This window comes from Paroedura picta, chromosome 11, assembly GCF_049243985.1.
Source record: "Paroedura picta isolate Pp20150507F chromosome 11, Ppicta_v3.0, whole genome shotgun sequence".
In the NCBI taxonomy this organism is placed as follows: Eukaryota; Metazoa; Chordata; class Lepidosauria; order Squamata; family Gekkonidae; genus Paroedura; species Paroedura picta.
In genome coordinates this window covers 12,172,247-12,198,042 of record NC_135379.1, presented here as the reverse complement: position 1 = coordinate 12,198,042, position 25,796 = coordinate 12,172,247, and the positions used below count along the sequence as shown (strand labels likewise).

General features: G+C 44.9%; 1 protein-coding gene across 1 annotated transcript in view; it reads right to left on the bottom strand.

Moving 5' to 3' along the window:
- NRP1 (neuropilin 1) overlaps positions 1–25,796 on the bottom strand; it is a 140,204-nt gene that overhangs the window by 14,064 nt on the left and 100,344 nt on the right. The window contains 6 exon segments of the mRNA XM_077304236.1: positions 4,928–4,987; positions 8,882–8,986; positions 10,254–10,398; positions 18,878–19,209; positions 21,643–21,787; positions 25,338–25,493. Of these exon segments, the coding sequence (XP_077160351.1) occupies positions 4,928–4,987; positions 8,882–8,986; positions 10,254–10,398; positions 18,878–19,209; positions 21,643–21,787; positions 25,338–25,493 (943 nt within the window).

The following is a 25,796-nucleotide window of genomic DNA, read 5'->3' as shown; positions in this document are numbered from 1 at the left end:
CAGTGATACTTTACCGATATTTTTCTTCAATTGTTGAATTAATTAAAAACATTATGACTATGATCCATAGCACGTAGGATGCATGCAGCACATTTGAAGAAGCAAAATGGGTCTATGTTGATATTGGTAGTTTATCAAATACTAAGAAGAACGAAAAGGAAACCATGCAAATGACATGTTTCCTGTTGTTCCCCTTTAGATCTCAAATGGGCTAGTTCTGTACATGCGTCCATCTTAGCTATGTTTTACACTTTCCAATGCGATTCTAAACGGATTGACCTCCTTCTAAGTCCACTGATTTCAATGGATTTAGAAGGGTGTCACTTTAACCACAATGGCACACCCGCTTTCAGAATGAGCTATTCCGAATGGGAGGATCTTCCGGCCAGCGTTTTGCAGTTTCTATTAATTTTCTGCACTTTTGACTTAATTTTACAAATGAGGACATGCTTCTCTGGGGGGTGGGGGGGGTGGAATCCTCCTGAAGTTAATCATTAATAATTTAAAATTGCTTCTTTGCTTTTCATACAGATCAAAGAAAAACTTACAGTATTTGCTGGCGTATAAGACTACTTCCCCCCCTGAAAAACATGCCTCCAAGTGGGGGTGGGGGTCGTCCTATACGCTGGGTGCACTTCAGTTGGGATAGACATAGCTGCCCATAGTGGCCCATAGTACTGTAATGTAATGTAACAAACTCTATATTTTGAGTGGAAATGTTGGGGGGTCGTCTTATACGCCCAGTCGTCTTATACGCCGGCAAATACGGTACATGCAAAGCAAGTAGGTAGCTAAAATAGCAAGTTAGGTTCTTTGAAATTGCAAGTTGGGTCTTCTGACCCATGAGGTCCCTTCCAACTCTATAATTCTATGAAAGATTTATTGCCTGTGAACACTAGTTCCGGTTCCTGTAAATTGGTCGTGTTGCCCTCTGGATTGCTGGGCAAAAACTTTAGAACTTCTTCCCCGGTCAGACTCCTCTGTCTCCCTCTGCTGTGGTCATGGGCCAATGGGGGACTTGTTTCGTTTGCTGTTCCCTCGCTCCTTAGCTTGTTCGTGTCTGTTTGGGAGTTTATCTGTTTTACTGAACGGTTTAAATATTTCATACAAACTTATATTTTAAATGCTGCTTCAATGTCTTGACACTTTAATGTAGAAATGTTTGGATGTTCACCTCCCTGTGGACCCAATTTGTGTGGAAAGGCAGTATAGAAATGTTTTAAATTAAAAAAAAAGGAATAAATATTTTATCTCTATGGGGCAATTGCAGCAGCATTCATCTATCAAAAGCAAACCCACTGTATGGACAGCCCTCCTTAAAGGAACCCCAGAGGCGTCTCGTCAGCCTTTGCTAGGCCGTCTGTGCTAATATTTGAGGAGGAGGGAGAGAACTGCTGCTTTAGGCATGCCAACCTCCAGGTGGGGCCTGGAGAGTTCCCAGAATTCCAACTAATCTCTAGACTACAGAGATCAGTTCCTGCAAAGAAGATGGCTGCTTTAGTGGGTGGAGTCTCTAACATTAGACCCCACAGAGGTCTCTTTCCTACTTAAATCCCATTCTCCTCAGGTACCACCTCCTCAGGAATTTTCCAGCCCGCAGTTGACTAGCCTGGGTACTTTGAGCCAGTGGAGCCAGAAGTTTGTTTACATGCCCGATTATCCTTTGTTTGGGACAGCAAATCTAAGGTTTCGGGTCTGCCAGAAGTCTAAAGAAAACCATTCAGATGTAGCAGCTCTGGATGCCTAACAAGTTGTCTAGAGTTGGTGGACCATGTATAGCAAGATCTCCCCAACATTTCTTTCCAAGCATGGGGGTATGTAGAATCACACCTTTCAAACCAATCTGGCCCATGAATGCAGCCAGCAGCTACACTTCTTGGCCACAGCTTGCTCACAGCTGAAATTGTTTGCAATCTACATGAACCAGCAGTTTCGTCGCATTTTATTTATTATTTATTTCCACTGGTGATTTCACAGACGGGATCTGTGGGATCTTTGCAAACCGCGTGCTCTGGCATTAAGCTACGGCCGTTATCAAGGCAGCAAACTCAGAAGTAAATAGAATCATTGGAGGAGTAAAGGCAAAGTGGTGCGCTCTAAGCAACCATTCGTTTTATTGTGGGCTTTTATTTCCTAGAAGCTTCTGACACAAGGCAGCCCTTATGTGGAAGCCAGTTCAAATCAGTCCACGCAGTAGCTGTCTCCAACTGTCAGCAGCTCACTCTGCACAGGCTGGCTAATTTTCTCCGTGCCACTGTGATTATTTCCTTGAAATGTCTGTTCTCGGGTGGAGAACATTGCACGTTTTGAGGGAGGAGCTAAAACAATGTGACAGATGTCATGCGGAACAGTATAATCTGGTCGCCCAAGCAGTTTACAGACCTCAAGGACGCCAGAAGTACATTCCAGTATTAGGTTTAAGTTTTGTAAGAACACGTTTCTGGTTTAATTTCCTTCTATAAAAAAGGAAGACTCTTGCCCAGACTTCTGAGTTTAGCCTTGTCCATTGTGCTGGATGTGATTCTAGTCCACCAGAGTACACTGTGCTGATATCACAGCTCTGTGCTTTCCTAGAAAGGGAGATTGCATTTAAGGGCATCCTCAAGACATATGCTTGGTTTGCAATTCTTCTATGAATGGGGGGCTGTGTATGTGGGGGAAGGCATGTCTGGAATTTAGCCACAGCCTAACCCACAAAGCTGAGCATACGCACATCCTCCCATTCTGGATGCCATTCAGCTGATGCTAGCCGGATGTGTTTTATGCTGTATCCCTGGCCTTCACATTTTTCAACACAGATTTTCCATTTTTCCCCTCTGTCTCCACATACTGTGGCCCTCAGGGATGATTTATCTCTTTGTGAATTTACTATGCTATACATAAATGGTCCCCCCCCTTTTTTTTTTTTGGCTATGAGATATACTATATGTGACGTGTAATCAAGCCTGCAAATTCTAGGTTGGTAAATACCATCAAAATCCCACACTTGTATATATTTACTAGCCAAATGCAAATTAATATGACAAGTGAGGTTTGTGAGCAGAGCTTGTTGGCATGCAGAAGTTGAATGTTAGCGGTTAGTAGTGGTTTGAGTGCTGAATTTGTAGTGGTTGGTTCGGAAGCATGAAATTTCAGTTCTAAAAAAATACAGGAAAGGACTTCATATCAGCAAATCCTCAAGTGACACCACACTCTGCTACACACTTCCAAAGGCCCATATACTGTCTCGGATCCACCAATAACTTCTGTGGACAGAAGTAACTGACATCCATGGAGCATGACTTCCTTACTTCCCCCCTTTCTCTGCAGCCCATAACACCTCCCCAAAACCTGCTCCTGATGGTTGGGGTACTCAAGAACAACATGAGGGGGGAATTGGTGAAACATCTTTCACAGAATCCAGGCCACTGTTCTGAAACGGTACTAATGAGACAGGGGTGGACTGCACCCAACACTAATGTCATGCTCAAAGAACTCTTTTTAAACTGGTGCTGTGACAGCCATCGGACAAATCTGTGTGTCTCAAGACATAAGAGGGCAGGATGTTACTCACAATAGTATGTGCTGACTGAACAATCTTAGAGGAAGAAAGCATTTTGAGGCAGGAGAAAGTGTTCACCTTTATGACACGGAAAGACAGAGGGTCAGAGCCACAACTTTGAAATGAGCTTTTTAGGGAAGGCTAATCAGCTCAACAACACCCTTGCCCTTAAGGAGGCATTATCCTTAGTGGTATATTTAGTTTTCTGCTTGGTGCAGAACCTCTGGAGTGTCGTGTGGCGGAAACACTGAGAGACATGCACACAGCCTGTTAATAAATTACTCTGGAGGCTGTGCCTGATTGTGGTTTAACAAAGGAAATGGGAGTAACTGAAGACTGACCTTTTCACCCTCCCTACAGTTATTAACACAAAGCATTTAAACCTGATCATACAAGGGGCTTTATGGAAATCTTTCATGCGTGCCTGCTTCCTTAACTTGCTTGCTTTCTTCTGTAGAAACATACGTTTATTATTAAACATGACCCGATTTCTGATCGTGAAGTCTTGTGAAGCTACAGATCAATGTTTCCCAAAAGTTATTTGCTATTGCAGTGATTGAGGGAAGAACAGCTGATGCTCCCCACTGCTCGCCTTTAGAGCAACACATGGCCCCTGTGAAAAACAGTGGGGAGCAGAAAGCAGGGGTTTAAACTTTAAATGGTTCACAAACCAGTATAAACTGGGTTGGTTCATGAACCAACCTCCCTGTTTGTATGCGTTCCTGGTTCAGCCATGAACCAAACTGCAAACATGTGATTCGTACCAGTCCCTAGTAGTCTCCATAGTAGATAACCCAGGATAATCAGGTCTTGGAAACTAAGTAGGGTCAGTGTTGGTTAGTATTTGGATGGGACGCCACCAAGGAATATCAGGGCCAATGCAGAGGCAGGCAATGGCAAACCACTTCTGAAATCTAGTCCCTTGAAACCCCTGTGGAGTCACCATAAGTCAACTGTGACCTGACGGCAAAAAAAAGGGAAAAAAAAGGGGGGGGCATGATTCCTTACAACCATTTCCCCCTGCCATTTGCATTCACACATTGGATCAGAGCTGAGCTTTGGTTGATTTCTTTCGCTCTAGGAAGTGCAATTGAGCCTGTGGGATATTTTGGAGGTATTGTCACTCTTTGGCATCTACTGCTGTCAATGGGAATCCTGCCCCATTCTGCATCTACATGGGGATGAAAGGAGTAAAATATTTACTGTGCTGAGTTTGGAGACCAGATGCTACTTTATCCTTCAGAGACTTCGGAGGAATAGAAAGCCAGAAAGAGCTGCAATTCATTATATTTTTTCTTTGGCACACAATGTGATTGTGCAAGGGGCTGTGTTTTAACAAGCTATCTTTTTTTATTAAAAAAAGAAGATAACCAACCCAAAACATACCTGGCTGTACGGTAATGTCAACTGCTGTTGGTTTTTCTGTTATCACTGCTGTGGTACTGCCTAGAAAGGGAATTGCATAGGGTATGTCATGTAGAACAGCAAGATGGATGCATAAGAAAAGTTCTTTGTCAGGCACATGGAGATGCATGCAAGAAAATTGCCCTCTATTCCCCTACTGTACATGTGGTTCTCTTTACTCTGAGAGGTATAATATTTGAAAAAAAACAACACTTTAATATGTCATTAAAACACAGAGCATTTTATGGATGCTAGCTAATTCTCTTACAAAAAAATTATGAACAAGGAGGGCAGAGAAAAACCCTTCTCAACTGTACTAAACATCTGTACCGAAACAAATGTTTTGGCCTCTTTGAATTGGAAAACAAAACGGCCATCACCAGAGAGTTCTGAAAGCCTTGAATGAATTTGGGCCCAGCTTCCATTGTGCTCAAGGCAGGGGTTGTAAAAGGAGTACTTACTGTACTTTGTGTATATGCTCAGAGTGAATGCCAGGGTTGCTCGTAAGGTGCATGGAAAGCCTTTGGAGGCCGATCAATGTATAACCCTCTTCTTCTAACTGATTTGAGCAGGAGGCAAGGAACTGACATGGGGACAACTCGGGGCTTTGCAAGATGGATATGCCATACATAGTGGATTAGGAGGATAGTCACCATGGACCACAGCCAATGGTTCCTTATGGATCACAAAGCCCACCAGGGCCCATTCCGCACACATAGGATAATGCACTTTCAATGGGCTTTGGATGCTGGATTTTCCTATGCAGAACAGGATAATCTACTTCTAATGTGCATTGAAAGTGCATTATCCAACGTGTGCGGAATGGGCCCAGGTGTCCCGCTCTCAAATTTGGCTCTGTCCCAGAATACGCACTCAAGGGACTGGAGAGCTGAGCGGTCACTAGAACTATTTGGAACCCCACTATCGCTTTTCAGAGAAAAACTTCACTCTTGTAACAAACTTCCTTTTTTCGTTCAGCGGACGATAAAGATAAAGGCAATTAAGGAAAAGAAACGAAGGCCTCGGGTATTGAGCAATAAGTGGCTGATGAGTGCCAAGCGAGCTTTCCTCCCGTCCCTGCAGGGAAGCATTTGAAGTGGCCGAGTGAGTATGATGGTGATGAGGTTTAATGAAGGTGACTGCCCAAACCGTATTCCTTTCAGGCTGCGGGAAGGGTGAGGTAATAGAATATGCGATGCAGGTGTGGGTGAGACGTTCAAGATACAGGCAGGACAAAACGTTCATGCATCTTAGAGGTATGTTTTTGTTAGCAGGCAGGCTTCGTTTTGCTGGTAAAGGAAGCAACTTAGGAGAGGTTGCAATTCTATATGTTTGTTTTGGTGCACTGGGATAATTCAGCGTCTATAGCTGCATGCAAGGAACAGAGCTTGATTTTGAGGACACACATCCCAGCTTCCCAGCTAAAGAATTAAAACAGCCTGAAAATGCCCTGTGTTTGTCTAATTCCTTCCTTCACAGGTCATACGTGGAAAGACGGTGAATTCGGTATATCTTTAAAAGCCTCTTGCCAGCTTATGCTAAAATATAGTCTATGAGTGAAATGAATTAAACTCCTTTGCTGCATGCAATCCGGAGATGAGTTGGGCTCCCACCCAATTGAAAATTAAGCCCCCCCCTCCCGCCCAGAAACTCACAGTCGATGTCTAAGTGGCACACTGCAAATCAGGCTGGGGAACCCTGACGCAACCCACAGGAAACCGCAACTTGTTGTTTGGCTCTCGAGTTGTCAAGTAAGCAGAGCATTAAAAAGATGGCCCAGAACCAAGTAGGGAACTGAACTGGTTGAGAGGAAATGCGAATGATGAAAACTGCAGTTACGCCACGAAGTAGAAAGATGAACAGGACATTTGGAAGCCAGCTTAATAAATTTTTGTTGTGGTTGTACCCGCTGCCTTTGCCTTCTCATTCTTAACAAAAGGAAAGGCTTGGACATAAATTGAAGAAGTGGGTATTGAGTTTGGTAGTGAAGGGGGCGGTGCCAATGGTTCCAGCATGCTTGGCCTCCCTTCCATCTGAAAGCTCGTAACCAGAATCCCCCTTTACAAAAAAGAGGCTCGAATTTCCCACTTGTGGCACTGAAGCCAAGTTTGTGCTTCCATGATGACCAACGTTTCCTGGACCTGGGAGTTTGCTGAGCTTCTAACCGTTTTTGCAGCTGAACGATATTTTGTGACTTTTGACTTACTGCTGCCATAAGAAGAAAAGGCAAGCCTGATAAACTGTAATTTGAATAACAGGCGTCATCGCCGCGTGGTACCGTCTTGACAGATATGCACTTGCCGGGTTTTTGGGAGGGGGGCTTCTGCAAGTCTTTTCACCCCCTAGCTACTTAATTTCTTACGGGAGGGGAAAAAAATTAAACCTGCATCAAGCCCCTGAATGTTGCTTTGGTACTCCGCTCAGGTTATCTAAAGTCCTTTGAGTCTATAGCGCCAGATTTTAGCTGTGTTGGGAACATGGCTCTGGAAGCTGTATGGGAAACAATAAACATTTAGCCCTCCAGCACATGAGGGAGTGATCATGCCATAACTCAGAGCAGGATGAAAATGAGGCCACTTATATGTTAGGTATCTCGCTCTGTACAACAGAGAGGCCCTCTTCAACAGAGCAGATGCCGGGGCTTGTGGGATAAGAGAGTTCCAAAACAGCAACACACGCCAGCCAAATTATGGCATATAAAAGAAACAGAAAGACTCTGGTCTTCATAAAAGCGAGCCCAGGAGAGAAGGACTGTCTTCTGCAGCTTCTCCTTCCTCGCTGATGTTCAGCAGTACTTGTTGTGACTCTAAAGTCAGAGGGGAAGATTGGCTGCAGGCGGGTTTTAGTTTAGGCAAAATGGCACGTTGTGAAATAGGGCAGAAGCTTTCCCCTCGTGGTTTTCATTGATAAATGTAAATTTTAAGGTAGGATAATCTATCCCAGGCTGCAAGCACGCTGGACTTGGGCCAAGAGGCTTCTTAGAAGTCATTTGCTTACTGAGTCCGATTCCTGTAGAGAAAGGGACAGTCCTAATGGGAAGCGATTAACCTATCAAAAGAATGTTGGGGAAAAAATCCTCTGCTTTTGCGGATTCATCTCTGTCCCCCAGGGCTGTTGGTTGACCACTGTGGGAAATTGGGCTGCTGGGCTAGATGGAACACTGGTCTGATTTAACAGGGCGCTTCTTCCCTTCGTATCAACCGTGTCCTAAACCCAAAAACACTCCACAGTGCAAACATTTTGTTATGCTCGCAAGCTTTAATCCGTTTAACGGCTAGATTAACCAACTAAGGTTTTACTTGACTGATCAGATCAGGCTGGTTTTAATCAGTGGACTGAGATGGCCAAGGAACACCCATCTGGGGTTTTCTTAAATTGTTTTGGTTCCATCAATGTTAGTGCACGGAGGATGAAAAAAAGGACAAGATTAAAGATGAAACATGGGGACGATGATACTAACGCACAATGCAGGTTTGTTGTAGAGTTCAAAAGATAATGTGTGCATGTGAAAATGCAACATGCTTGAAAGTGCTGTTATTATTTTAATAACAGTAATCATATTTAATAATGCTTATTTTAATTAAGAGTGGCAGATTTGTTTTATTAAATCTCTGCGTAATCTCACTTCCTTTATCAACTCAAGAAGGCACCCGTATCGAGGCTTTGATAATAAGCAAACGTTACGATTAATTAAGTTGGGGGTCAAAGGACAAATTTTAAAAATCCACTAAAAATTCTTAAAGGAGCCTGGACTCCTATATTTGCATGCATCGAAAGGGGAAGGAGGTTCAGTCCACGGGGATCCAGCCCTGTGAATCTGGCACAAGTTACATGCACATACTGTAGTTTTGCCCATGCGCATTGAGGAGCACATTGCGACTAGGGAGTGATTTGAATGGGAATGGTCTTGCGATGGAATGAGTATGGTCTCTGCACCTGTCAGCTGGAAGTCATCACCTGTTCCACTGTGGCAGTTTGCTTGGTCGTCATCGCACTCGTCCACAAGATGGCCGTCGGGAGTGGTGGGGATGGAGGTAGGCACTGAAACGAAAAACCTTGAATGGCTCAGCTAAAGCTGGCTTGGTGATTTTCTATCGTCTAGTGCAGGGGTAGTCAAACTGCGGCCCTCCAGATGTCCATGGACTACAATTCCCAGGAGCCCCCTGCCAGCAAACGCTGGCAGGGGGCTCCTGGGAATTGTAGTCCATGGACATCTGGAGGGCCGCAGTTTGACTGCCCCTGGTCTAGCGAGACAAAGCCATTTGTTACAGCACAGTTGCAAGAATTCTTCCTTGCACTGAGGAAACGTTCCCTTTTAGGCATCATCTTCTCACTTCCTGCCCTTTGCCCTCCCATTAATGCGATGCTCAAACTGAAGAGTGGGGAATGATCAGGGGATTTGGCAGGAGCTTCTGCATCCCTTAATTTCTTTTCTGAGACGTAAAAAAGAAGAAGATGCATGGCTTATTTCTCATTCCGACCAAATAGACGCGAAGGCTTAAAGGACCGCGCTGAAATCAGGTCTGCGGAAAGAACGCGATTTTAAGATCCGTATTTGGAAACGTAGGCTTCAGCCTCAACAGTGGGAGATGATATGAACGTGAGATGAACTCTCTGCACCTGATCCAAACTTAGGCCTGGCAGCAGGATTTTAAGCACTGTGAAGCATGGCACCCTTGACCTCTTCCTTGCAGCTCCCCCACACTGCATATTAATCGGTATTGTAGCTTCCCAATGTCTTCCCCACATCATGACTCTAGTCCCCAAGTTGTGCCCCCAATCCCTCAATTCTTTCTTCTTTGTCCACTGCAGCTATGCTGGAGAGGCCCCCAAATTCCAGATTTCTATAATCTGTTTGTATAATAAGCTTGTCAGGACTGCTGCCCAGTAGCATAAAAGGCCCTGGTCCCAATAACAGTTTTTGGACAAGTAGGTTAGAGATGCAATGCCCATCAACGGAGAAGAGATCCCATTAAAATGACCCCTTAATTAATCGAAGTCCTCAGTCCCTCTTTGGTCCAAAGTTTATCGCATTGTAAACCAACCAAAACGGTTTTGAATTAATATCTCTCCCCCCCCCCCCCACACACACCCTTTTCTAACCTCCAGCGTTGACACTTATTGGCCAACAGTTTGATTTTCATCTCTGAAATTATAACTACAGTTGTCAAGTACGTTCCTACAGCATTAAAAGCTAATGGACAATAGAGAGGCCAAATGTTCCTCACTCAACAGTAGTGTAAGCAGCTCGTCTGTACGTGTAGGAAAACAATTAATGCAACAGATTAATCTTAGGCGGTGCAATTACCTTCAATTTCACAGCCCAGCAGTTCCATCCTCAGCCCCAGTCCACCATGAGTGGCTCTTTCCGGATAGACACGAACGAACCTGGTGGTTATAGGTTCAAAGACACGAAGCTCAGGGGTGTCGTAGTTGGTATTGCCCTCAAAAATCTGCAGAAAGCACACAAAATGCGGCTTATTAATCATACATCCCCTTTTAGCCAGCTGAGATTTTTTGACGTTGCTAGCCTTTGAGCCGAGTGACAGGTAGCCCAAGTCCCTCCTCCTAACCACGTTATCAAGCGGCTGACCCCGCAGTCTTTAAATGAGAGGAAGGAACCGATAGTTAAAAGCAAGGGTAGTCAAACTGTGGCCCTCCAGATGTCCATGGACTACAATGCCCATGAGCCCCTGCCATGAGGGAGGGGCTTCATGTGCCATGAATCTTCGCATGCACATATTTTATGGAATTCTGACCTGTAAAATGGCTGCGGGTCCCTAAGGCAGACTCACACATGGTAGAACATGTACCATAGTTTGATCCTCAGTCTGTATTCTTGTGTGAATGTTTGTTTGTTTGTTTGTTTTGGGGGGTTTATTGCCAAAGACAGGGTGGTCAAACTGCGGCCTTCCAGATGTCTTCCAGGCCTTCCAGCGAATGCTGGCAGGGGCTCATGGGAATTGTAGTCCATGGACATCTGGAGGGCCACAGTTTGACTACCCCTGGTTAAAAGTGTCTCTGAGAAGATGCACGTTTCATTTCCCGCAAACCCATCCATCATAGGAGTTGAGTGCTTTTAATGAGACACATTTGGAACGAGGCTTCAGTCTGAGATTTACATGGGTGACCTGGTGGAGAAGGCAAATTTTGCTGGACTGGAGTCTGCCACCAGTCACGCAGTTATAATAAGACAACTCTTCCAGACGGAAACTTCAACTCTGATTTGCTCCATTTGCTCAGAGTCTTAAAAACTACAGTATTGCTTCAAGGGAGCAAATGAAACCTTAGAAGCAAACGCTGTAAAACAAAATTCTGGAAAACTGTTCCTTAGAAAGGATTACTTTTTATATGCTGGCTAAGATTTGCTACTAGACAGCTTGGAGGGGGCATGAGGAACTGCACACACACACCCCACATTTTTGTGTGGGGGTATCTACAAAAGATATCTCTACCAAGGCTTGACAGGCTATGTTGACTCCTCAGTGAAAGAGGAGAAAGTACAAAATTATTAAGTCCGCGGGTTCGGGAGACACAGACACGGCTCTTCAAAAACAGTCAGCTCTTTATTAACTCCAACCAGAAACACAGAACAGGGCACATAGGCACAACAAGAAATGATATAAGTTTGGCTAGTCTGCCAAAGAACCTGATTGGTCCTTACCCCAGGCCACCCACAGAATCACAGAATCATAGAGTTGGATGGGGCCATTACAGGCCATCTAGTCCAATCCCCTGCTCAACGCAGGATAAGCCCAGAGCATCCTAAAGCATCCAAGAAAAGTGTGTATCCAACCCATTGGTCCATGAGTCCTAGGAACAAGAGTCAATCACTGATCCAGTTACAAGGGATGTGCATCCTGTCTGGCTAGCCCTATGCTGTGCAGGGAGGGGCAGGGAGGACCAAGCTAGGCCCTCCCTATTTAAGAGGCCATGCCCTCGTGGTTGGCCTCTTTCCCCCTTGGTGCCTGTCTGAGTACTCTTTATTGGCTTCCTCCATGCCCCCCATGCAATGAGGAGGCTGACCTGGGCCTAGTCTGCATACAATAGATAATGCACTTTCAATGTGCTTTCGCGGCTGGATTTTCCTGTGCGGAACAGGAAAATCTACTTCTAAAGTGCATTGAAAGTGCATTATCTCTTGTGTGCAGACTAGGCCCTGGTGTGTATCACTGGTAGAGGAGGACAGCTATATTTGAGTCCAGTAGCACCTTAGAGACCAGCAAGTTTTTCTGGGTGCAAGTTTCTGAGAGTCAACATACTCTTCATGAGATACATGATGTATTCTTGTATCAGATGAAGGGAGCTTGGACTCTGAAAATCTTATACCCCGAAAATCTTGTAACAAAATCACAGAATCATAGATTGGAAGGGGCCATACAAGCCGTCTAGTCTAGTCCAACCTCCTGCTCAATGAAGGATCAGCCTAAAGCATCCATGATAAGTATCTGTCCAGCCACTGCTTAAAGACAGCCAGTGAGGGGGAGCTCACTATCTCAGCTACTCTGTCTGAATTATCTGGTTGTTGGGTGTGCAATTATTTATGGCCTTATTCTTCATTTTGGTCTACGTTCTGTTATAAAACTGCTTTGATTGTGTGGGCCAGCAGCCGAACACATAAACATAACAAAAAAATTGACATTTCTCATCTTAATCCTGAAAGCACATTGCCGAATTCCAAACCCTAGCCCAACAAGGGCCATTCATGCACTGATCTTTTACAAACACCAGCACAAAATGGGAGGAAGGAGCTGCATGTGCTTGAGTTTAAATTTAACAAGAGCTGGCTCGATTACAGCCAAGCTCTCTTTTTGAGTCAAGATGAAAGGTAATGGTGGAATTTTAGGGACTTTCCATTCAGGAAGTTTAAATCTTCTGTCTTCCCTTCCTCCCCCCAAACCATCCTCGCTTTGATAAAAGCTACAGTTGCAAGGTTTTAAGCACTTTAAGATGAGCACAGCAGACACCAAAGAGCGAGACATTCCTCCTAAATAATCCAGACTTGACAAAGCAGTCGAGGCCCCACAAAGGAGGAACGCAAACCCCTCTCCCTGGTTTCTCCCTTGCATGTAATGGAATTGAAGGCTACAGAAAATGGCCAGTTTTCACTTTCAGTGGTAATGCGTTTTACTCCCTGTTCCTTCCTAGTTCCTGTATGAGGCCACAAGCGCTTTATAGCTTTTGGAAAAGGAAGGACGTGGCCAAAAGATAACTTCTAAGACCTTGGCTTGCTCACATTAGCACTCGACAGATAGCTGTAATTCGCTGTGCCTGTTCTCACTCACTGATTACATTCTGGCCATTTGGAGACTCAAGAGGCTGGTTTGGGTAGTACAGAAATTGTTTTCTCTACCCTTGATTACTCTACCCATGAATGCTAGAGGGAGAATGTGTGAGCCGAGCCCAAGGAATAAAGGGGTGGGCAAGGCAAAAGGACATTTCTGTCTCTTACTCTTGTTCTCCTCTTTCCTTTCTGTCTCCATTTCTTTCTGCGTGATATGTATCCTACTGCAGGGGTAGTCAACCTGTGGTCCTCCAGGTGTTCATGGACTACAATTCCCATGAGCCCCTGCCAGCAAATGGACATCTGGAGGACCACAGGTTGACTACCCCTGTCCTACTGTACATGCTGATTTGAGTTGCTTCTAGGGTCTGGTGCAGATGCCCATCAGAATGCAGCAGAATAAAGTTTGAATCTAGAGGTACCATTAAGACTAACAAAGTTTTATCCAAGGTGTGAGCACCCCTTTTCAGATACACTGCCTCTGACGAAGTGTGCTTGCACAGGACCACTTATGTCTGAGTGGCAGATATTTTTTTTGTTGAACAGTCAGACTGGGCATGTTCCTGAGGAGGGCAGGGTTAGCTCAGGTCTGCTTCCAAGGAGGAATTCTGGCTGTGGTGTTGTGTGATGTAGTTCAGATACCTTGACCAGCTGATGCGGACACCAAAATGTACACTTCTCCCTTTCTCCACTGCCTTGACCTAGGTGGTGTCATCAGATCTCAGAAGCTAAGCAGGGTTGGCCTGTGGCCTGGTATGTGGATGGGAGGCCATTGAGAAAGTTCAGGGTTGCTGCACAAGAACTGGCCATGACCACCCACCTCTGAAAGTCTCTAGCCTTGAAACCTCTGTGGGGTTGCCCTACGTTGGCTGCAACGTGACAACGCTTTCCGTTTCCTCCACCCTCTTCTGGTGCAATGCTTCCTCTCCTGTCCCTTCCTGATAGGAACCATAGTTTTGCATTACACAAACCACGGTTAATGGAAAACAAGATCCCTCATCACCTTATTTTGCAAAACTATTTCAAACCTTAGCTTCAGTTTTTGATTTGTACGGGGGATAATGGGGAGGCGGGAAAAAAATTAAATTGTGGTGGAGGGGGACAATAGAAGCAGATTACGAGGGCACCACAGAAGTATAGTCATTAACCCTTGTCAAAAAGCACAGATTCAGAAATATAAATGTTAAAAGTTCCACACGCTCAGTTTTATGAAAATAGCACCATTTGGAACACAGGGAGCATTCAGTAAATACATCTCATTAAAGAGGATTGAGAGGGCACGGCTATTTGGATCCAATTAATTTGTAGTTATTAGGATTTATTTTATATTTATGTGTTATTTGAAAGCTCATAAAAGCTTCCTCTGGCATAACAGAGACTATGAAATGAAATGCTATTTATAGCATAGGCTCAGGCATACGCTGCTATGGAATCTAGGCTTTCCCATAATTATCGTTTAAATAGCAATATATAATAATGGAAAGTTTTCTGTAAAAGGTTTCGGTACAATGTAGTGACGTGCAGGCATAGAACTCAACAGGCATTTAATGGTCCCTTGAATCCTAATTATATGGAATCACTGTCTTGTGTCATCTGTACAGTCTAGACCTATCTGTGATTTAATTATGACTGTTCATTCATATGCTCCAGTCATTTAAGAACAGGGGCGAGGGAAGGAAAGGTAGCATTACTTTCAGAACTGCTGGGTTTAACTTGGTTGCGCATCGAAAGAGAAACGGAAAACTACTTAAAATGGGAAAAGGAATGTAAGTTCTTGCAAGACTCCCCAAAATTTAATGAGATTTCAGAAGGTGGCGCTGGATAATCAGAACCCGGCTAGAGGAGACATTTGGACCAAGAGTGGCGAAGCATTGGGAGAAGAAAGAGGAAAGTAATGACAGATGAGTGGAGGGGTCAGGAAGGGGCACAGAAAGAGAAATAAGGTTCACGGGGTAGACAAGCCCACGGAGGGCATTTAGTGCAAAACCCACTCTATGTCAACGGATTCCTACAATGATTAGGGAACAGATGTGTTGTTTCAGGCCCAAAGGTCATTAGAGCGGCCCAATCCAAAACCGAGTACAGACAAATGGCTTCTATCAGCTGATTTCGGCGGCCTTTGGGTCAAGACCTCTGTGTTTGAGAGAGGGCATAGAGGACAGAATGATACGGATCGGAAAGACTGAAAACTGAGGTGAACCATCGGGGAAGAAAACCAAACTCATTCATCCGGAGCCACAAGGGAAAGCCGCTCAAACTATCTTAGAATAATGCCTGTGATGTCGGCCCACTCTTTTTCACTTACTTCAGGCGGAGCTCCTCTGACAGAAGTACATTTTGGGTCAAAGGCAATATGCTCAAATGTTAAGGAGTCCTAGGGGAACTTCCGCTTTCACTTAAGGTGTGGGCCGGAGAGGACAAATAACATAAAGGGAAACAACAAGAGAATTCCGAGAGAACTGTCACTGACCCAAGGTCACCCGGCAGGCTTCATGTGGAGAAGTAGGAAATCAAACCCTGTTCTCCAATGTAGAGCCTGCCACTCTTAACCACTACACTAGTGGTCTCCAAACTTTTTATCACCGGGGACCGGTCAATGCTTGACAATTTTACTGAGGCCCGGGGGGGAGGGTAGTCTTTTGCCGAAGGGACATTGCTGCTGCCTGAGCCCCTGCTCCACTTCCATTCCTGCTGGCATCCCTGACTTCCCGCCACCCGCTGGGGGGCACTGCCAGCAGCAGCTGTGCAGTGCCATGCCGAGGGGGAGCCCCAGCCATGGCAGCCGCCGGAGAGCACCAAAGGTGAGCCAGTGGCAGAGTGGCAGGGCAGCCCCTGAGGCAGCAGCTGGGAAGGAGGATGAGGAGGAGTTGCGGCCCGGTACCGACAGATCTACGGACCAGTACTGGTCTCTGGGCTGGGGGTTGGGAAGCACTGTTATACACTATGTTGGCACAAGTGAGAGCACCATGCAAATGGCTAGGGTTTCCAAGTATTCTGCCAATTCTGCCATTCCCTCTCCAAGAGTCAAGAGGCCTGTGAAAGTACACAGCATTTTGCCATTCAGGGGGTGGTATAGAGATCTTGTGTGGTTACAGTATTAGACCAGGATTGGGGATCCCGATATCCCCATGCATTGGCCACAACGACCCTGGGGTGACCTTCAGCCCATCACCATTTCTAAATCTTATCTCTTTCAAAGGGTTATTGCAAGGATAAAATATGGGAAGGCAAAACCGTGCATGCGCCTTTACGCTCCTTGGAGGAAGGGAAGAACAACAACATAACGGTTAGAAAGGAAGCACCAGTTGTGCACCAGGAGCCCTTAGACACGCACAAAGCCTTTCTGCAGACCTTGGCCTTGATTATGTGCCGTGGTGCATGATTAGGGTGCTGGGAAGCCACAGCTTGCTTCCCATATATTCTTGCACCAGGGCTGGCCTGAAAGCCAAAAAGCAAGCCAAGCGATTGATTGGAGTCGTGGCATTTATTAGAATTGCCGCAGCACATCGGAAGGATTTTTGAGATCCGTCCTTGTTGAGATCGGCCGGCTTGTGCCATGGAACTGCTTCGGGCAGCAAAATGTCCTCGGCCCTTCCCATAAAATTTGCTTCTTCCAACAAAGGAGAGATTAAGCTGTGTTTAATTTCAAGAAACATAATGGCTTTTAATTTAGGCTTTCAATCAACGGCAGCTGCTACTGCGTACAGCTCAGCTTGATTAACTTTATTAAAACACCCAAGTCCTGCTTTAAACTCCGCCAGACTTCTAAATCCTAGGAATTGATCAGATTCCTTTATAATACATTTCTCCCTCCTGTACAAGAAATGTTATTAAGTGTGTTGAATATTTTAAGTAGGATTATGCATGTTATACAACATCCGGGTTCCCCCCCGTTTTCTTTTTTTTTTTTTAAGCGCTAATCTCCTAAGCTTATTTTTGTTAGCGGTAGAAATTCTGAGTGGACTTAATATGTTTGCCAGCATTCATTTTCGTCAAGCCTGCCAGCTCTGACAGGGAGGGCAACTGACTTGAGTTTAATACCAGAAGGCTAAACAGCATAAGGTGTGCCATACCAGAAGCATATGGCACTCTCATCCCCCCCCCCCTTCCCCTGGTAAGAAAGAATACGGGAACACTCTATATATGTCTTTAAAAATACCAAGTTGTTAGATCTCATGGTCGATTGGTACACTCTTCACACTTTAGGGCAAGTCCTTTGGTGGGTGCGTCAAGGTCATTATAAAAATAGATGCACTGTTACATCCTGAAATTACTGATGAAGAAATAGTTGTTTTGGGAGAAATGCAGTATGGGGGGTGGGGGAGGGGGGTGGGTGGGCCTAATTTTTGTAATGGGTTTTCCAAAGAAAGGTGTTATCATCTTGGTCAGTTTAAAAACAGCAACAGGTAGGGTTGCCGGTGTGGAGTTGGGAAAGACTTGAAGCGTGGGGGTGGGAGGTAGGATGGCAGATTTGGGGAGGGGAGGGACTTCAGGAGGGTATATTGGCACAGAGTCCACCTTCCCAAGCAGCCGTTTTCTTCCGGCAAACTCTGTCACCTGGAGATCAGTCGTAATCTCAGGAGTTCTCCAGTCATCACCTGGAAGCTGGCAACCCTAAGAACAAGGGATTTTTCCAGGCTGAAGGATCCTGGGCCTTGTAACAACTGACTGTCAACATGTGCGTGTGTCAGAATAGCTGTGGGTGAAAGAAAGGCTGTTCTCCTTTGGGCAGAACTACACCTTCTTTGTAGAAAAGAGGGAGTCCATCCCAGAATGGGAATGGCCATTCATCTTTCTCCAAGTTGCTTCTGTGCTCACGATTTGAAAATGACGTCACAAAATTATCATGTGTGGATGATGTCGTCAAGTGATCGTGACCTCCCCGGAGCAGACTTTGGTGAATTCTGGAGGTTAACACTCACAGGCCAGAACTTCCGCTGCCTGCCCAGGGGATTCTCTAAAGATTGTCCGTTTACACCATATAATCCAACACAGGTTTACATTAGGTTACAGGGAAATGAGGCAAATTAGATGCAGGAAGAAAAACACACCATAAACACACTGATGTGAATGTGATATCTTGGAATACAGCACTGTAACTGGGGGAATGCATGCGAGATAAGGATGCCAGTCTCCAGGTGGGATCCGGGGATCCCCTGGAATTACAACTCATCTCCAGACTAAAGAGTTCAGCTCCCTTGAGGAAAATGGCTGTGTTGGAGGGTGGATGCCATAGCATTATACTCCACTAAGGTCCCTCCCCAGCCCAAATCCCACCCTCTCCTGGCTCCACCCCCAAAGTCTCCAGGTATTTCCCAAACCACAGCTGGCAATCCTCAAGAGGAGTGCAGGGCAAGGACAGGTAGCTCCAGTTTGGTGGAAACAAACTTCTCGTGCTTTTCTAGTCTCTGTGGGATTCCATTTCCTTCCTGAATTAAACGGGAGTCCTGCCTTTCTTCGCTGGAGAACAAATGCAGGACGCCACAAAATCAGGCCAAAACTTTTCTTCCAAAAGGCATATATATCAACCGGCAAACATGTTTTCTCTAGATAGCGCATAACATGATAAGAAGACTTCTGTTTAGTTTCTCCTCAAGGCAATAACACCGTCTCTCCCCCCTTTCCCCGCCCCTGGATTACTGGCTCACCTTGACCTTCTTCTTGCTTGCTTCCATGATAAATTTCCAGTCGGACCCGTTGTAGCTGTATCCAATTTTGAACTTTCTCATGAAGACCTTGTTTTCCCTGTGCTTGCCTCCTTGGACGATTATGCCTCGCACGGTCTTTTCCTCCCCAAGGTCGATCTGGAGCCATTCCTTGGTGTAGGAGTGAGTGGTTGGAGGCAGAGCCCAGCCTAGGCGGCTTGTTATAAGACGGGCGTTTTCCGGCACCCAGTTTCGATCAACCTCAGTCGAGGCTGTAATCTGAGCGTCCGTGATGAGACCGGATACCATGCCCAGCATGCCAAAGCAAGGATAATCTAAATCACAATGATCACAACAACAATGACGACTGGTTATTCTGGGCTTTTTAAAAGGGTAGACAAAGCACTACTTTGAAATAACCTTGCAAAAGAACTTTACATTCTGCAGGGGGTTGGACTAGAGTTCCCTAGAGCAGGGGTAGTCAACTTGTGGTCCTCCAGATTTCCATGGACTACAATTCCCATGAGCCCCTGCCAGCAAACGCGAATGCTGGCAGGGGCTCCTGGGAATTGTAGTCCATGGACATCTGGAGGGCCGCAATTTGACTACCCTTGATTTAAATGTATGGATTTAGGTCAACATAGATATAGACATATTGTATAGTTGCCAATAAATTCTACCCCCCCCCCCCCGAATCATAGAAATGTGAATAGGAATACGTGTTCACTTCAGTTTTCAGATGTGAATCCATCAATCTTCTTAATTAAAAAGAGGTTGTTTGGATGACATTTGATTTTAGCTATGAAACAATTAGCTCCTGAAAAAATCTTCCTCTAATTATTTGGTGCGCTTGAAAATCTACATAATACCTTCCCCTGCTTCTAAAATGTCTTTTTTTTTTGAAGGACGGGGGAGGGGACTCAATTGTTAATTAGCTCATCATCTTTCCATCGAGTGCTACATGTGGCACACCCAACAAAGAACTAATTCACTAGAACATGCAAAGGAATCTGTATTCAGGTCTTCCTTTTCCACTGGTGTGGCTGGGCAAGTCTTTAGAGGTGGGGAAAATTGTAATGAGTTGGTAGCTAGAAAACTCTACGTCAGCAATAGACCAGCTTGCTGTACCAGCTGCATTCAGGGTCTGGTGCTTTCTCCAGGCACTCCTTTCTTCTCTGGGCACTCCTCTCTCCTCAGACCCCACCAAACAAGACGGTGCTCCAGAGACTTGCATGGGGAAATGTAAAAGGCACGGAAATGACAAGGAGGAGGAAAGGGGACCTAAAAGATCTATTTGGGTTCACAGATTAAAAGTTGAATCATTCCGTAAAATGGACAGGGGAGGGCAGGCAGTCCTCAGCCAAGAGCAAGGGGGAGGGGACTTGGCTTACCGCTTTTGCTGCCACCCCATTACCCTTTCATTGATTGCAACGGATCAATAGCTAATGGGCTGTAAACATAGTGAGGCTTTGCCAGCAACTTGGCAATGCAAGGGACCTTAGGACAGCATCTGGAGCTCTCACCCTAGAGGCAGGAAAGGGGGCAAGTCACCAAGTAGCTGGGATTTATGAAGAAACTGTAATCTGTTATGTACATCTGGTTGACTGATCTGGATTTGTGCAACCAACTGTGGCTTCAGCAAATCACAGCTCATTGCAAAATCTGAATTCATCTATTTTCTACTCTTCACATCTGGTGTTACATTTATGCATGCACACTGTATTAATCTGGGGAGAGTAATTTGATAAAAGAGTGCCATGAGCAGCTGAACTTTGGGAGATCAGTTATCCCTAGAAGGACAATAATATGAGTTGTATCCTTGGGGAATAATAATTGGTGAACATGATTACATGAATGGCATATAGGTTGAGTGGAATACAATGTTATCAGCTATTCTTTAAATGCTTTTGTAGTCCTGTGGAGAGCTACAATGGTAAAATTGATTCATGATCATAGAATTATAGAGTTGGAAGGTCCCTCCAAGGTCATCTAGTCCAGCCCCCTGCACAATGCAGGCATTCACAACTACCTGCCCACCCCCAGTGATCCCAATTTCATGTCCAGGTGAACCCCTCACCCAAAATCTCCAGAATCCAGCCTGGCCTGGTGGGAATTCACCTACCATCCCACCGTGGCGATCAGCAATTCCCAGGGTATGCAAGGAAGGGCCACAAGAGACAAACACTGTCACATCCCACTCACAATCTACATTTTTTTGCCAGATGACTATCTAGCCTTTGCTTTAAAACCTCCAAAGGAGGAGAACTCACCATCTCCTGAGGAAGCCTGTTCCACTGAGGAACTGCTCTAATTGTCAGAAACTTCCGGATGCTTAGTCGAAAATTCTTTTGAATTAATTTCAACCTTTTGGATCTGGTCTGACCCTCTCGGGTAACAGAAAACAACTCTGCTCCCTCTTCAATGTGAAAGCCCTTCAAGTATTTGAAGATGGTTACCACATCACCTCTTAGTCGTCTTCTCCCCAGTCTAAACAGACCAAGCTCCCTCAACCTTTCCTCATATGACTTGATTGCCAAATCCCTCACTGTCTTTGTAGCCCTCCTCTGGACCATGAATGGATTGCTTATGTTAGCTGTATGCTGATAATGTGGCTTCATACAAGTATTTACGCTTTCTACACAGTGTGGGATACAGATCCATTAATGATGGTTCTCCTTTTCTCTGACAGTTGTTTTTCCCTTCGCAAACGTGTATAAGGTTAAAGAGGGATGCATAACAATAACAACAACAAAGCATGTAGGCCATACCTGTAATTTTGCAGCCATAGACTTCAAATCTTAGTGATATCCCAGTTTCCCACGTTATAGGTTTGATTCTGACAAAGCGTGTCAGAACTGGTTTTGGAAAAGTCCCGTAAGCAACATCAGTTGGGTTGGTGTTCCCCGCAAACACCTACAGAAGGGAAGGAAGCAATACTTTTTATTTCAAATGCATTTGCATTTTTGCCTTATTTATTTAAAAACTAGTTTCTAATAAGAAGTTAACCCAGGCTCTAGGGCAGGGATAGTCAAACTGCGGCCCTCCAGAGGTCTATGGACTACAATTCCCATGAGCCCCTGCCAGCGAATGCTGGCAGGGGCTCATGGGAATCGTAGTCCATGGACCTCTGGAGGGCCGCAGTTTGACTATCCCTGCTCTAGGGGACCCAGAAGGAAATGAATAAAGAAAGCTCATAAGCTGCCGTTGAATTCCTGTGATGGTCAGCTGCCCAGAGTAAGGGTATAAATATAGGCATGCTGGAGAACTGTAACCAAATCTGGAGAAAGCTTACTTTTATTTAAAGGTAGCTGTGGGGTGGGGAGTCCCTCATGCTTTTTCCCTAAGAGGAAAAGTTGGGAAGGTGACCTGTCCCCTGCTCCCCAAGCCTAAAAATTGCTGAAGGATGACTTCTGTCTAGAATGTGCCACAGAAAGAAAATATTAAGCACCCGGGGCAAATCATCCCTGCATTGGATGACTACTTCTAAAGGGAATCTGACATCTGAAGATCCAGTCCTAGATTTCAGCCATCTAAGAGTAGTTCAGCAGTGGAATAGGCTGCCTAAGGAGGTGGTGAGCTCCCCCTCACTGGCAGTCTTCAAGCAAAGGTTGGATACACACTTTTCTTGGATGCTTTAGGATGCTTAGGGCTGATCCTGCGTTGAGCAGGGGGTTGGACTAGATGGCCTGGATGGCCCCTTCCAACTCTATGATTCTGTGATTCTGAATTTAATGGAACTGTAGTAAGTCACAGAGTCAAGAATGCTTGAACCCATTGATTTCATTCAATGTCCTTAAGACTGTTGACTCATAACCATTACTCTTAAATAAATGTCCATGGGATCGTAGCCATCAAGTCCTACACTATTAAAAACACATGTCTGTGTCCAAACCTAGCTTGTCCCCTGAATTTTAAAATTTGGTCAGCTAAAGTTTGGTCAGCTTAAGTTAAAGTTTGGACCGTTTTCATTTACACGTAGCCCCCCAAATACCATGTTCCCCCTTTGTTTGAGAAACCTGCTTGCTAGCATCTGAATGTGATATTCTCTTGTGCCTGTCATCTGCCAGCAAAAGCTTCAAATACCATCCTCTCTTCTACATAATGATAAACAGGGAATGCTGGAATGAGTTCTGTGGATTTCTTCCCTGCCAGTCTATTCCACAGAGGACCATCTCACTCTTGATGGCTTAACTGTATCTCTGACGCTTCATTCCTATGGACGCCGGCATCTTGTTTGCAGACTCCCAGCACATTAGCCATATTTCCAATCTCTTATTGTGTAAAGAACCTTTTTACTCGACCCAGAGGGAAAAGCTCAGTGCTTTCAAACGCAGTAGCTTTCAAGAGGTTAATGTGGAGAAGAAAGCACATACTTCTGTTCAAGTTCGGCCAAGAATATTTCATCTTTCAGCGCAAGAAATCCATATTTTGCTGCTTTGAGTGCCTTATTGCTATTTTAAGAAATGTTTGAGTTTTTCCAGCGTGTGCTGTGCAGATCCCGATTTCCTTTTATAATACATTTATTTTTGAACTTTTGGATTAGAGTATTGTATTTATGGGAGCGTTCACAATCACCTACTTATGTCATGCTTTAGCTGGTCTACCAGGGGAAATCCAGATAATACAAGGGTTCTTTCACTCATTGGAGGTCTGTCTGTCTGAACAGTGACAGGTTATGGGCGTGTTTCCGAACACTGTTCCATAGTCAGGGTGCTAATGACTCTTTCCTTGACAGTCACTTCTTAATTTGCTAAGGGAGACGCATGAAGAAGAGGACAACGGGCAATCCGAGTACCTGGACAAGTTTGTTTACAAGAAGGTCTCCTCCAGACATTCCAGGCGCCATTGTCTTATGGACAACTCCACTTTGAAGCATTGTTTAAATAACATGAAAAATTGTCTACTGACCTACATGAAAGGTTCTAGATTTATTTGATACCATTAGGTATTCATCCCTTTCTTCCCTGCTGTCCTTGAGCCAGACCAACAAAACCAAGGGAAGATACGATGCATCTGTTTTGGCCATTTGAGAAACTTCTACCATAAGAGAGCTAAATTCCCGAGTGTCTGAATTCAAGGAAGGTGACTAACTTCCTTCTCATTTACTAAACAATGCAAAGCTCCAATTTCCTGTTCTTAGGTTTTTCTCCTTTTACGGTCATGGGTTTCTTACACCTTTCCTTCATCTTTCCTGTTTGTCCTTTATTCAGAACCCTAAGTATGGAAGCTGGCTATGTCAAGGAAAGGGCTCTGCTATCTAGCTTATGCTGTTGCCCCTTCATCTTCTTTGTGCAGTTGAAACGGTGTGGTTTCCCTTCGGGAGATAAGAAACATAGCGCACCAAATAGGTTTCTTTTTGCATCTTATATACCTGAACTATTTTTGGCAACACCGTACTGCTGAGAATCGAGTTTCTGTTTTCCACAGGAAGGAAGCAGCCATGGAAGATCAGCAGAAATGGCTGGTAAACATTTACGACATCTGTTTAGCTTATTAATATTAATTACGTCGGACAGCTCGACCAAGGCCAGTAGTAAAGCATGGCTCTCTTTCAAGATGAGAAAACAAACAGGATGAAAGAGGATGTCATCTGCCTGCCTGATAAGGGGAGCACAGCAGAAGAACAATGGTTCTTTAGCTTTAAGACTTTTTGAGATGATCTAAGCTAGGGGTAGTCAACCTGTGGTCCTCCAGATGTTCATGGACTACAATTCCTATGACCTTCTGCCAGCAAGCGCTGGCAGGGGCTCAAGGGAATTGTAGTCCATGAACATCTGGAGGACCACAGGTTGACTACCCCTGATCTAAGCAATGGCTTTTGGGGGTGCTTTTCCTAATGACTCTTTCTGACTGTCATGGTATCTACATCAATTTGGGTCCATCTGATTCAATATGGGGGAAAAGGTGTTACAGCTTTCAGGATAACTGAACTAAGTTAATATCTTTAGGGTCTATATAGCTTGGATCTAAGGAATTCGTTTGCTCCTTGAGTAACCCATTCAAAGTTCTACCTATCACATATTTCACTCCATTGCACGTCGCATTCTATGCTCAGACACCAATTTATTGAACCAATTATTGTAAATTTCCTTGGTCCTACGGACAGAATTACTTGACATCTACTGGCAGATAATTCCCCGGAAACAACAGAACCAGTAACTGAATTTTTGGCTACTGCGATACAAAATGTAAATTGGATATGCAAGAAATAATTCTAGGCCCTTGGCATTTATTGTTGATGTCAACTATTACTTATCGAGCATATTACGGAGGAATGCATAACTGGTTATTATCTTTTATCTGTTATCTGTTTTACTCTCAGTTTATGTAATTCTTCTTATGCGTTTGCTGGCAGGGGCTCCTGGGAATTGTAGTCCATGGACATCTGGAGGGCCGCAGTTTGACTACCGCTGGTTTAGAGGGAATGCTGCCCTACCAGTGTTACGGAGACGGAGAGCCTTACCAAAGGTTTATTTCCATCTTTCAGCGAAATCCAGTCTTCTCCATTGGAGCTGATATCTACACGGTATGTTTTCACGTAGTATTTTTTCTTAGTTTCTTTCGAGATGGCTCCCTGGGTTCCAACAGCAGAAACAAAGCGGAGGAGGCCCAAGTCCACCTGTGAGAAGAGAGGAACACGCAAAGAAGGAGGGGAAAAAAATCAGTATTGATTCTAATACCCCAGTCATTTAAAGAGAACATCTGCGATATGCATAGAAACCCCCACAGGAGCCATTTGTAAGTGAGAGGAACGGGCAAAGCCATTCATCCACCTTGTGTGTGCAAACTGTCAAGAGGTTCTGCTGCATGTGGAAAATCACAGCATGACACCGCTCTGCTTCCACATCGGCCAGGCAGGTGTATGCGGACGACTCAGGTGGTCTTTAAATTCGCCAGTGAATGGGTATCAGCTTCCAAACCC